The sequence below is a fragment of the Podarcis pityusensis genome (genome assembly GCF_964106645.2).
Source record: "Podarcis pityusensis genome assembly, chromosome: 7".
NCBI lineage: Eukaryota > Metazoa > Chordata > Lepidosauria > Squamata > Lacertidae > Podarcis > Podarcis pityusensis.
Genome location: NC_138031.1, coordinates 80514860 through 80528001, shown reverse-complemented (window position 1 = coordinate 80528001; position 13142 = coordinate 80514860). Strand labels below are relative to the sequence as shown.

Sequence of the window (13142 nt, the reverse complement as noted above, 5' to 3'; positions counted from 1 at the left end):
AGAGCTGTTGCAGCATAGCTGCTAGAAATGTGAGCTGGGAATTCTCTGCTTCAGATTTGCCCCCAGCCAGTAGCTGAATTTTAATTGTGGTGAGCCATGATATCGTAGCAGCAAGATGTGCACTGGAGGGGATGCAGGAGCAAGGTGAAAATGTTGTGGATGCTTGTGTCAGTGTATGGTTGCTGTGGTCCTTTCTCTGCTTCTTTTTCAAGAACTGCTTAATTTCAGAAAGTGTTGCGCAAGAGCTCTTCCAGACCCTGTTGCTCTAGGGAGTGCCAGTAAACGAGTCAAACCATTTCTGTTGTTCCTAAACTTGTTCTGATTTGATTCTGGTTCAGCTCAGTAAAGGTTTGTTAGCAGCTTCAGATGAATGTCATATAATACTGAATTCTCTGTGTGATGAGGCTAAAGGTCTCTGCGATGTTTTTATCATTATTATCAATACATCCTGCCTTTCACTGCAGTTCCCAGGCAGCCATCCCTCAAGCCCTGTGGCCAGAACCAGAGCTGCTTAGATTCAGGCCATACCCTGACCATACACTATCACAATGGTCTTGCTCACTGTGTTACATGTGCAATTCCCAGTCCATGCTTTTCAACTCATAGCTGATCCCAGAGATCAGCTTCCCCTGTACATCCTTGCACTCGGTTCATTTTCCTATAGTGAGAGGGAAGACAGCACAGCACAGGTGGAATTCTTCTGTGTAGTGCATGAAAAAAATACCCTTCCCTCCTTCTTTCACTGCTCAGTTATCATCATGGTCGGTTGCAGAATTATAGCAGCAAATGTCCTCTGTTCTGCCTATTTCGTTTCTCAGCCCTGGAAGAGGGCAGAGTGTTAGCAATATTTGGCCTTTATATAGCACTTTCAGAGCACTGCACATTACATTATCTGGTTGTAATCCTTTCAGTAACCTTGTAAAATGGGTCATCTTTCTGACGATATTACAGTTTGAGTGGTAGGAGGCTAGTAGCTGTGAACCAAGGACTCCCTGATTTGTAGCCCCCGTCTCTTACTGTAGCTCTTATATTAGAAGCTTTAGCCCATATATAGAATTCAGTTGCCATTCTTGTTGTGCATGTATCCCCATATCACGCCTTTTAAAAAATTATACCCATATTTGGAACTAGCAACCTGAATTTCAATTCAGATACAACTAAGCCTCAGATAAAAGATGGAACCAAACTCAGTTTAGCTCTGGAATCAGTTACTACAATTGTTTGCAGCTATATGCATACGGGGTTAAGCCTTTCCAAATCAGATGCAAATAACTTGATGTGCTTGCGTGTGCAAGCTGAACTTTAAAGACCTCAATGGGACATTTAGAAATGCATATAGGGTGAATTTTTAAAAGCTTGGAGGGAGGAATATATAGTTGGAGTCAGTTTTATTTCTATGATACATGTTCTGCCACATTTGTGCTCAAAGCAATTCACAGACAATAATTTTTTTAAATAAAATAATGCAATACTTAATAAGAATTATAGTATCACTACTGCATGAACAATGAATAGAGGAGGCACATCCATGCTGGTTTCAAGTTCTGTGCCTTTTGGGATCTGTCTTGTTAAGGCCCCATGAGACCATGAATGTTTGAATCTCTCACTATGCCATTAACTTTTCCATTTATCTAGATTGGCCCAAAGGGCTTACTAATGTACCAGCAGCATCTGTTCGCCCTTCAGATGGTTTGCCCGGCTCCACATAACATCTCTCACACAGTCCAGAGCCCTCTGGGACATCTATTGCCAGCACAGTAGCTAGATAAGACTTTACACAGTTCTGTTGGCATACCTTGACTTCTGTATGTCTTGTTTGTTTCACCAGTCTTTACATTTATTAAGAGTTCAGTGTTGCAAATTGTCAGCTGTAGCTACTTAATTCTTGAACAAGTTTACCTGCTCTAGTGCCAACTGAAGGAGATTGAATTGGAGCTAATATTTGCTTTTATTTGAGTTGTTTACTCTGTGGAAGAACATGTCTATAGTTCAAAAAGCATTGGGAAATGTGAATATTAGTTGGGCAATTAACATTTTCCACACGTGCTTCTGATTGCAGTTGTTTGCGCACCCGGATTTTGCCTTTCGATGCGGCGGCTAATCATAGTTCAGTGGTTAGGATTGCCCCTACAAACTTATGGGTCAATTACATCATCCCGTCCCGATTTTTGTTAATAATATAATTTGCTGAGATAACCATATTGGTAGCCTATTGCTTGCCCAGAACTCATAATATGAACCCATAGTTTGTTTATAAACTTTGGTTTGGAAGTAAGGCATTAACGACTGGTTGCCAATGTGGATGTCATGGTAAACTGTGATTAGTGAAAACTAGAAGTGAAAATTAATTTGGGGGGGGGGGGGAATCCACACCCTAAAAGGGGGAGAAGGTAATTTGTGAAACAAGGCTGGAGTGAGTGAGCACATGGGACTGTCAACCCATGGTTTGGCATCTTTTCCCTTGAGCTGCTGTACTCTCTGACACTTGCTTCTCTTTAAACTTTCTAAGTGATGTGTTTTGTAACTTTTTGTTAAGAAGCTTGCATGGCTAATGGCAACGTTTGACCTGAAATTACAGCGGAAATAGGTGTATTTCTGTTTGAATAATTTATGGGATGAAGCGGAGAAATGCCACTTGAACTCAGAATAGCTCCAGCATCTTTAATATCTACAGGCAGTGACAAGTTTAGGTCCCCCCCCCCCCCCGAGCTGGCAGCGCTGAAAAGGAGTGCACTAATTAGCTAAATGCTGACGTTTGGAATTGACAAAGTCCAGCTGAGTTTGACATTTTGTGGTTGCGAGAGATGAATTGGGTTTCCTTCCCCCCTAATAGCTTCTGTCTTTTTGCAGCCAAAGCCACACTCTTGTTGTCAAGCAGCTGTGTTGGAGAAAGTGCGTGGGCCGCGCTGGGCAAGGGACAGCGGAGAGCAGCAGGTGGCTGCAGCTGGCAAGCTGCGGGGCCGACTATTCTGTCAAGATATTCAGCATTAACAGAGACAGTCTTTAAGCAATTTACTTTTGACCACACTTCATGAAATATGTGAATAGTACCTGTTTTCTGAACTTCTTTTTTTTTTTTTAAGCACTTCTTTTTCTGAAAACTATGTGTCTACCTGGAGCTTAATTATTAAAGCGGTTTGTATAAAAACATGCGTTTACTATTGGCCTTCCCTCACGAAAAGGTTATTTTCCACGAGTACATTGCTGTCCTTCGCTAGTGTTTTCCTTGAGATAACCATCTCCCTAGAACAGAAGTGGCTGGGGCAGAACGGACTCACTTTTTTACCTTCTTGGAAATTACATTCCTGTTTAAAATTGCCTATTCCCCACCCCCCATTGTGTTCAACATCATTTTCATTTGTGGTTCTAGCCTGGGCCTCAACAAAGTTTTGTCTCTAAATGTGCCTGAGCCTCAACCAATGCAGGGTTTTTGTTTTTAAATCATTTTGGTCGGGACGGAAAATGTCAGGCGCAGGGGCTGCATTTTGCCCTCTGCACCTCACTATTTGACTCTTAGTACTCTCCCATGGCCCTTCCCAGCCACATTCCCTGCTTGTCCCGCTCTGCACTTTCCTTGGTTGTTTTTGCCTAGCTGGAATGTGTCTCTGAACTCTGATAATGCCTCTTGTTTCCTTAGGTTAAGGATAGAAAGAGGGGTGTGAGAATGCCTGTCAACTAGACTATTGGACAAAGGTAAAATTCACATTAATTGCTCTGTCCACTTCACAGCCTTTCTCCCTGCCCTCCACAGGCGTGCGGCCCCCAGAATGGAATGTGGCCCTCGGAATGAAAAAGGTTCCGGGCCCCTGATTTAGATGACCTTTTGAAATTCTTTGTAACTTTCCTTCTCTGTTACGTATAATGTGTGTTAAACGTGGCGGCTTGAGATCAGATTTATTGTGCCACGGAACTTGTGTGATTCCAGTTCCATTAAATTTAGTTTTTTCTGAGAGTATAGTACAGTGGTACCTCTGGTTACGAACTTAATTCCTTCCGGAGGTCCGTTCTTAACCTGAGGTACCACTTTAGCTAATGGGGCCTCCCGCTGCCACCGCTGTGTAATTTCTGTTCTCATCCTGAGGTAAAGTTCTTAACCCAAGGTACTACTTCCAGGTTAGTGGAATCTGTAACCCAAAGTGTTTGTAAGCTGAGGTACTACTGTATTCATTATTTTGCAATATTTGTCTGATTCTTTGTTAAAAGTGGGTAACTTTTTCAACTACTGAAAGTCTTTGTGTGGTGGTGCACAATCGTGTGAGGAAAATGAATAGGACTAGTGTGTTCAGTCCCAGCTCCTGCCCACCTAGCAGTTCGAAAGCCCGCCAAAGTGCAAGTAGATAAATAGGTACCGCTCCAGCGGGAAGGTAAACGGTGTTTCTGTGCGCTGCTCTGGTTTCCCAGAAGCAGTTTAGTCATGCTGGCCACATGACCCAGAAGCTGTCTTTGGACAAACGCCGGTTCCCTCGGCCTATAGAGCGAGATGAGCGCCGCAACCCCAGAGTCGTCCACGACTGGACCTAATGGTCAGGGGTACCTTTACCTTTACCGTTAGTGTAACCTGCACAGTTTCTTCATTTTCAACCATTTCACTATCTAATGGATAGTGTTCAGATGGGGGATCACCTTATGTAGACCACCTTAAGCTCCATCATGGAAGCAAAATGCAGCTTACCTATGATAAAATAAATTAAGGCATTGGCCTTTTTGTTGACTCTTGCCTGTGTGGTGCTGAAATCAGAGAGGGAAAAGTTTTAGTTGTCTTTCCATAAATAGCCTGTGCTGGGTCAATTTTTCTCTAAATCACACACGGCCAACTAAAAAACTCTCAGACTAATTGTTAAAACCAGTGCAATCTTCTTTTCCCCCAGGAAAGTGAGCCCAGTCATTTTAGAAACCCTTCTTATAAGTGGATCAGATATCAAGCTGGCAGCAGTAGCATAGCAATTGTAGCAGAGATTGATATCTCATTCTGTCCCTTATGCTTAAGCAAACCTTAAAGCCTCTTTGGAGAGCTTCTAATGCATTGCTGAAAATTTAACCAACACATCTCCTTAACAAAGTTGTTCCTATATTGCTTCTGTAAAAAGAAATTGACATGATTTATTTTTTAAAAAAATTTAAACCTCAGCAATAGAGCAATTCACTCCTGTGTATCTTAAGTTAAAGGGTCTGAAGTGGAGAGCTCAGAAGTAAACCACCACCAGCTTGCCTCTGCCCGAGACCCTGAAGCATTTCTGTCAGTCAGATTTAAACAGCACCAGGCTTGATAAAATAATGGGTCTGACACCGTGTCAGTCATCATATATTCACATGTTTATAAAGCAAAACGGCACAGAAAATGCATAGCTATGAGGTCATCCATCCTTAGGAAGCTGGGGCAGTTCATGGTTCTGAGGCCACAGTGTAAATGAACCAGGATCCTTCGAGACCTTTGCATCTTGTTAGGAACAGTCTGCCGAGGTTAGAGGTGGAAGCAATTTTAATACTTGTTAAGTTTTTCCAGTAAAATACACCCAGTCACCGGGATATGCGGCCAAGCAAGTGGTTATTTTGAAGCCTGTGCTGACAGGTATTGTAAGGCATTGAAGTGAGGAGTGCTTGGATTCCTATCTCTGGATGAAATCAGAAGCAAGCACTGAAGATGTGGAGAAGAATGGCCAGACCTCCTTTGCAAGTTGGGCAAGAGTCAATTCAGTGTATGGAACCAGAACAAAATGGCACTTCAGGCCAAGAAAATGGGTGAGTAGCTTCCATTGTAAATGTGTCCTGGCACATGAGCATTTTTAATGTTACATATATATAATTTAAGGTTACATCTTTTTTAACGGGTTGGCTTGACTTCCTCATCAAGAAATCAATGCTCACATTAGTCTTCACTTCCTCTGGAAAATATTTTCTGTCATCCCAGCAAAAACTGAGCCTGCCGTTCCCTCAGACGATAAGAACCTTTGTTTTTGTAGGAGCTGCTACATTCTTCCTCTGGAAATAATTCCTAAGCATGAATAATAGTTATGGCCACCAATGTAGACCCCTTCAAAATTAATGGAGGATAATGCTTTCTGTGTCTGTTATCCAAGATTGGAGGCATGCCATTAATTGCTGAAAAATGGCAGCTGGAAAGGGCTATTGCTCATGGGTATTTGGCTAGTCACTTTGGGAAACAGGATATCAGACTAGGTAAGCCTTAGGTTTGATCCAGCCGGGCACTTCTGATGTCTTACCGGTTTCAAAAGCAATGGCCTGGTAGCTGAGGCCAGAGTTTCTCATGGGAAGTAGCCACTTAAAAAAAAGAAAAACACGCCTGTGAAGGAACAGTGAAAATCCATTTGTGAATGGGAAGGAGGGCTGAAGTAACATGCAGGGAGTTGTTTTGAAAGCAGCATTGATTTTTTTAAACTTCCACTGAGGTCATGACTAATGTCTGAAAAACCAGGGCAACATACGTTGAAATGCAACTTCAAATCATCTCGCATTAGGAAAACAACTGGGAACCTGAGTATATTTTTTTAATCAGTGTGTGCTGTCTGCTCGGACGTTAGTCCCATTGAGTTCAAGGGGGCTTATTTCCAGTTAACTAGGTATTGGATTGCAGCTCAAGAAATGGGACGCTGTGTTATTGGACAGTTTATAGGGAGCTATCATCCACTTTGCAGAGTACAGTGGTACCTCGGGGTTACAGACGCTTCAGGTTACAGACTCTGCTAACCCAGAAATAGTACCTCAGGTTAAGAACTTTGCTTCAGGATGAGAACAGAAAGCACATGGCGGCGGGAGGCTCCATTAGCTAAAGTGGTACCTCAGGTTAAGAACAGTTTCAGGTTAAGAACGGACCTCCAGAATGAATTAAGTTCTTAACCCAAGGTACCACTGTAATTCCTATGCAGCTATTGTCGACTTTTCTGAAAGGCATAATAAACATGTTTCAAAAGTTAAGACATTTTCTAACTCTGATATGGGAGAACCGAGAATATCCATGTCTTGCAATGTGGTTATGACAACTCCCATCAAGTTGTTTGCAGGGATCACTGCTGCCAACTTTGCAAGCAGATCTCTGATAACTCCGTTGCTGTTTGGGAGCATCAGTATCATCTACCTTCAGCTTGGGCAATGCTTCAAATAATTTAACACAGTGCATCTCAGTTCCTACATATATGGAGAGCAATATCTTTGCCATAGTTGTTTCTTCCCTCATGGAAGTATAAGCCTATTCAATTAAGTAGACGGGGACAAATCTGAGCAAGCAATTTGCATTGCAATGCAAAATACTTATTAACACCTGTAACATTTCATTAATATTGGTTTGCTGCAGTTTGTCCCATAAACGTTGTCTGTCTTTAAGAACGAAGGCTGCTGTAAAATCATTAAAGGCAATACACAACTTATTTAGATCCCATGATGTATCTATTAGCCTAAAAGGAGGTTGTGGTCCACAGTACCTCTTCCCTTATGGAAAACAGCATCATAAAAGTGGCTGATGCTGATCGATTTAACAAATGTAGACAAATTATAGTTTTTTTATGGGCCTTGGGGTGGTCCCTTTTCCCTTTCTGGTGTATTGGGATTTATAACCCTTCTCCTTGACAGGGAGCTTTAGAGTTGCTACAAGTCACACACAGCACAGGCTCATATGCACTATTTTTCAAAAAACAAAAACCCTGTTCAGAAATGCCATGTACAATTTGCCATGTAATACACTTGTACCCTCTTTGAAACAAGATGATTCTAAAAATAATATGTTAAAATACACAAAGGCCACATTCACTGTTAATTCCTTGTCTTTCTGTGCAGGTCCCCTCGCTATTACCAGACTGTTGAGATCAGAACCATGGCGGCATACGGGAGAGTCACTTCCACACTGTATCCAACCAATCTCACCCTGGGAATGGTAAGGACCTCCATGGTACATGATATCATCCTAAAAAGTACCGTATTTTTTGCTCTATAAGACTCACTTTTTCCCTCCTAAAAAGTAAGGGGAAGTGTGTGTGTGTGTCTTATGGAGTGAATGTGCTCTGTGCAACTATCCCAGAAGCCAGAACAGCAAGAGGGATTGCTGCTTTCACTGCGCAGCGATCCCTCTTGCTGTTCTGGCTTCTGAGATTCAGAATATTTTTTTTCTTGTTTTCCTCCTCCAAAAACTATGTGCGCCTTGTGGTCTGTTGCGTCTTATAGAGCGAAAAATACGGTAGCTTCTAGGCTAGGGGTGGGGAACTTGTAGCTCTCCAGATAGTGCTGGACTCCAGCTTCCATCAGCCCTGTAGCTAACATGGCCAGTGGCAAGGGATGATGGGAGTTGTAGTCCAGTGAACAGCCACAGGGTCACATATGTAGGCAGTTATGGGAAGAAGAAAAGGTCTGCTCCCTTGACTGAATGCTCTGCAGGACTTTGTGCTGCAGTATAGATGATGGTGCAGGCACAGTACACAACAACTTTTCTCCTTGTTGCTCGTGAGTGGTCTAGGACAGAGTCTACTGGAAGACAGTGTCTTTTCTTAGACTAAAGGCTTGGCCAGGGCTCTGGACTAGGAGGCACCTCCCACTTTTCTCTAGCTAGGCCTTTGCCTGCAATACAGAAAGAGATCCATTGCTCCCTATCTCACCAAATGGGGCCTGAGTGAGCTTTTTTCCATCCTAGCAGTGTGTACCTGCAATTTTACAAGGGTTATCTGTAAGAAAGAGAACCACTGAGTAGTAATTAGGTTTTCTCTATTTTATTAATAAAACAGATTTTTGCAACAATTTATTAAAAATTGGTTTTCATGCAGTATAAGGGGTATACAAGAAATTCTCCATGTATTCTCTCTTTTTTTAAAATAATTTTTGACAGTTCCAGTCTAGATTAAAGCATTTTGTGCACTATCATTGTTGGAAAATGCCATTGGGGCATAGCTCGTCATAAATTTTTACAGTACATTTTTGCAGCAGTATAAAAAAAACAGAAACATTAAATAGCTATAGTCACTTTTGTGGGCCTTATTTTCTGCAGGAAATTTTAAAAAAAAAATGTTGTGGGAGAAACTACAGTTGCATTGGAGACAAAGAATGTACTGCATGATTTAAACCTAAGAAACAGCACACGGTCAGTATTCACAAAGAGTTACAGACACACACTCACCGCCAACAGTCCAATACTTTTTGGAATTTTTTTTTTGATTTGTTTCCTGCTATGTTGGAATAATATTTTCTACAGAAATGTTTGTGTATACATTATATACAGTATTATTGTTCTTTTTTGAAAAGTAATATTTATTTGTATTAAATAAAGTCCTGATGAAGTTTATTAATAAATTAAGAGAATACTGGCAACACACATACATACACGCTCACACACTCACACCAGACGACACCTTCAGTGGTTAGTGCTCAAACCGAGTGATGTGCCCTACTCCCTGTGCGGTAGACTTACTCACTGTTGTCCTAACACTTCCAGGTGCCTCCATGACCTCTCAACGATACGTGTGCAGGGAGAGATTCTGTGATGCCCCCAGTGGATTAAGCGTCATGTGTTTCAAAGGTAATATAATCAGGAAGGAGGGAGCAGGGTCATCCGCAGTGACTCGGTTGATATCTCCTCTCTCATGCAGATACTAAAACGCTATATCCTGGGAACACTGGTGGGAAAAAGATTCATTCCTATGGCATGAGAGAAGACAGTGCAGTAACAAAAGGACACACACACACACACACACACACACCCCCTTCCCTCTCCACACTGCCCTATTGTGCTAGCTTAATTAATACAAGATTTAGAAATGGCAGCTGGCCAGTATCACCAATGTTGCGTGCCAAATTGCCATCCAGTTGGAGTGGCCAAGGCTGGAGACAGCCAACACGGTTGGAAAAAAAGTGAAGGTGGCAGTAATTTCATCTCTCTCTCATCATGCTGTTATCTCTGGGCACACGGGTGTTGCAGAGTTTCGAAGCACTACCCCGCCTTAAAAGATAATAATGAACAGAGACAATGGAGCGTACAACACTTGGGGATTTTTTTTTGTCTGTCTCCAGCGCTCAGCCACACTCTGAATGTTGCTTCTGCGCCATTCACATGATTTGCATATCCTGCTCACAGCTTGCCATGGGAAGGAACGAGAGCTTTACATAAGCACATTTCTTCATGAATAGGCCCGGCTCACTCAATCTAAAGATTGTGTGGGTGAGGCCTTTTCACAGAGCAGTGCTTTTCAACTGGTGGTACTTCACAGTGTGTTTGGTGGGTTGAGTACCAGCAGCTGAAAAGCACACTTGTCGGTGCATGGAAATGCAGGCGCCTTAGCTTGCTCCGAGCGTCCTATACGCAGTAAGGCAATGGGGAAGATTAGGCCTCGCTTCCATGCCAGTCCAGTGCAGAATCCACCGTGCTTGGGGTTATGTGGAAAGTGCCCTATAACTACATAAGCGATAAGAACGTCAGAGAATGCAATATCTTCAATAATGCGAGTGCTGTGCCCACAGCAAGGATCCCACTGAAATTCTCTGTTTCAGGTAATTGTGGAAAAGATCTTTGGATCACACATGCACAATCTTAATCACTGCAGGCTTGCACAGAACCACTAGCAGACAGGCAGCACATGCTTGTATCAGACCTCTATCAGTTAGTGATGGAATCACTCAAACATTTCATTTGAGCTTCCTGCTGTTGCACTCTGATAAGAATTCAGCTGCTCTTTTAGGGAGGGAGTAGATTGAATCATGATTTCTCGGGGGGGGGGGAGAACCATTTTTTAAAAAATAAAAAATGTCTTCTACAAAAAACTTATTCACTTCTTGCCTTTAGTTTTCTAATTCAAAGGACAAGGGGGATTCCCCACCCCCACCCCCATATAGGCGAACTTGGTTCAGACTGTCTTATTCTCAACTACCACTGTCACACACGCAGATATGAAGCAAAGGTTGTGTATATACTATCTGTGCCTCTGCAAAATTCAGCTGCAGCAGCAAAGTGGTGCCTAAACATCCCACCCCCCACCCCGCCTTGCTAAATTAACTGTACTGGAATTATGTTGTGGTTTAAATCAAGCAAACTCTGGGGAGGGGGACAAGCCATCCTGTGACATTAAGACTTCCGTAGCCATTCTCAGCCTTGTGCTGTTGGACCTAGTTTTCAGTATGTTTGCAGATGGCCACCTCTGGAACCCTGCATCTCATCAGGAGGGAGGAATGGCTGCAAATAGCATCTTGTTTTCCCTACCTGGTAGCCTTTCTGAGATCCTAGCCCTGGACCTGCTTCCCCCTTGAAGCATTCTCCATCCCAAGCGTATCTTGAGATGTGTGGAGCTGGGCTAAGTGAAAGTCTCAATGACACCCGAAGAACCGTTTCAAAGTGTCTCCTCCTCCCCACTGAACGTAGTCCCAGAAATGAATGTCGGCCCAACTAGCCGGTGCCTCCAGCACCTGAATGAAATCCCTGCAAAACAAAAGTGTTTCCATTTCAGTTAATATAACTCTCAGTTGATGCAATTAACTTTTCTTTTTGCATGTGGCTCCACATTTTTCAGTAGCCGTATAAAGTTTAGTGACACTTGAGTGGGGTTCTTTTGTCTTTGTTCTTTGTCGAGTCTATGTTTCCCAGCCACCCTGGCCTCTGTAGAAATCTGGGAAGAAACATGGGTTTGGTGACTTTCCTCACGAAGAAATAAAAACGTCCACAAGTAAGGCTACAGATCAAACCTCCGGGTGACCCTCTCCACTTCACATGCTTTCCCACAGCAGTGGAGCTGGTCTTCCCTTGACAATGGCCTCGTAAAACTAGTTCCTCTGTGCTAAGAGTAAGAGAGTATGTAGAAGGCAAGAGTTTCACACAAGACGTTCGGTCCAGCCATTGAGTACCAAAAGCAAGTTCACGGAGCTCTGGTCCTCCTACAGGCCAGAGACCATCACACGGAAAGATGGCGGCACGTGCCGGTGCCTTGGACTGGCGCTGGGGCTGACGCACGGACTGGCACAGCTGGCATCAACCCCTCCTATTGATGGCAAATAGGCATGATGGAGAATGGGCAGTTGTAAGGAGAGTCGACGCTGTATGCTGCAAAGGCAGAAAGGAGAAAGATGAACAGGAAGGAAATGGAGCGAGGGCTTTGCTAGCAGGCTATTGACAAAAGTGTCCCTAGTTTGTGAGATGCCTTACAGCCACAAATAAATCCAGTGGGCGGCCTGACAAAATAGCCCATGGAACGAGCAAAAGCAATACATCCAAGTTATAACACCGCTTTTTTCTTAACAAACCACTGTGAGGCTTTGGTTTTCTCTTTCTTTGCTCATTCGTAAGGCTAAATACTTGCTTGCTAGCCACCTAAGCCCAGCATTAATGCTGAGGCAGTATTTTGTACATAACAGAACACAGAAATGTCACCATGCTTGAAAAACAGCATTTCAGGTCTCCAGAATTGGCTGGGGGCACCGTTAACAAGGCCCTCAAATTACAAAAGATTTTGTTTTACTAAATCTTGCCATAAATATGTATGTGTTCGAATGATTAACATTTTACTCAGAAAGACCAAGGGCACAGCGACAACTGTTAGCTTGTATCTCAAAGGATCCTTTGAGACATAATTTTGTAAGTAAGCGATGCACAGATTTAACAAAAAATGTTAAGGACTGAGGAAGCAACCTCAGTTCTTGTGACCATGTAACAAGAAAGAACCATGCTACTTACTGTTCTGGGGAATTGATATCTTCTGTAAAGTCTTTGCTCGTTCTGGAGGGCTCTGTCGTATTCCACTGGGCTTGCGGGTTTTGATCAAGGTGGTTTTTCAATACAGCCTTTTCACCATCTAGAAAAAGGGAGAAAAGTGTCTTATATTATCATTTTTCCAAAGTAAATTTATTTTTCCAGAGTTGCAAGGATGATTCTGTAATCTACCACAGTGCTTCTAAACTTATTTACTGAATCTACTGAATTCTTGTGATAGCTAAGAAACATACCATTAAATAATAATAATAATAAATAAATAATTTTATTATTTATACCCCACCCATCTGGCTGGGTTTCCCCAGACCAATTAGATGTATTAATATAATGCAAAATATAAAAATATGACCCTGACAACAGATGGTTAGTTCACAGCATCCAATAATATCCTCAACCATGAATTAGATTTTAAACATATTGAAACATACATGCTTTTACTTGCACCCCAATTACT

General features: G+C 42.6%; 2 protein-coding genes across 3 annotated transcripts in view; one reads left to right on the top strand and one right to left on the bottom strand.

Annotated features, from left to right (window-relative positions):
* The window catches only part of ELP2 (elongator acetyltransferase complex subunit 2), a 43761-nt gene extending 39050 nt beyond the window's left edge, over nt 1–4711 (top strand). For both annotated transcript variants that reach the window (XM_081014741.1, XM_081014740.1), the window contains one exon: nt 2851–4711. In XM_081014741.1, coding sequence (XP_080870867.1) covers nt 2851–3007 — 157 coding nt within the window. In that variant the 3' untranslated portion in view covers nt 3008–4711. The remainder of the gene's footprint in view (nt 1–2850) is intronic.
* Nucleotides 4712–8695: 3984 nt separating this feature from the next.
* Nucleotides 8696–13142, bottom strand: part of GABBR2 (gamma-aminobutyric acid type B receptor subunit 2) — a 305881-nt gene continuing 301434 nt past the window's right edge. Inside the window, exons 18-19 of the mRNA XM_081014706.1 lie at nt 12653–12770; nt 8696–12022 (exon numbers count right to left, since the gene is read on the bottom strand). Coding sequence (XP_080870832.1) covers nt 11857–12022; nt 12653–12770 — 284 coding nt within the window. The 3' untranslated portion in view covers nt 8696–11856. The remainder of the gene's footprint in view (nt 12023–12652; nt 12771–13142) is intronic.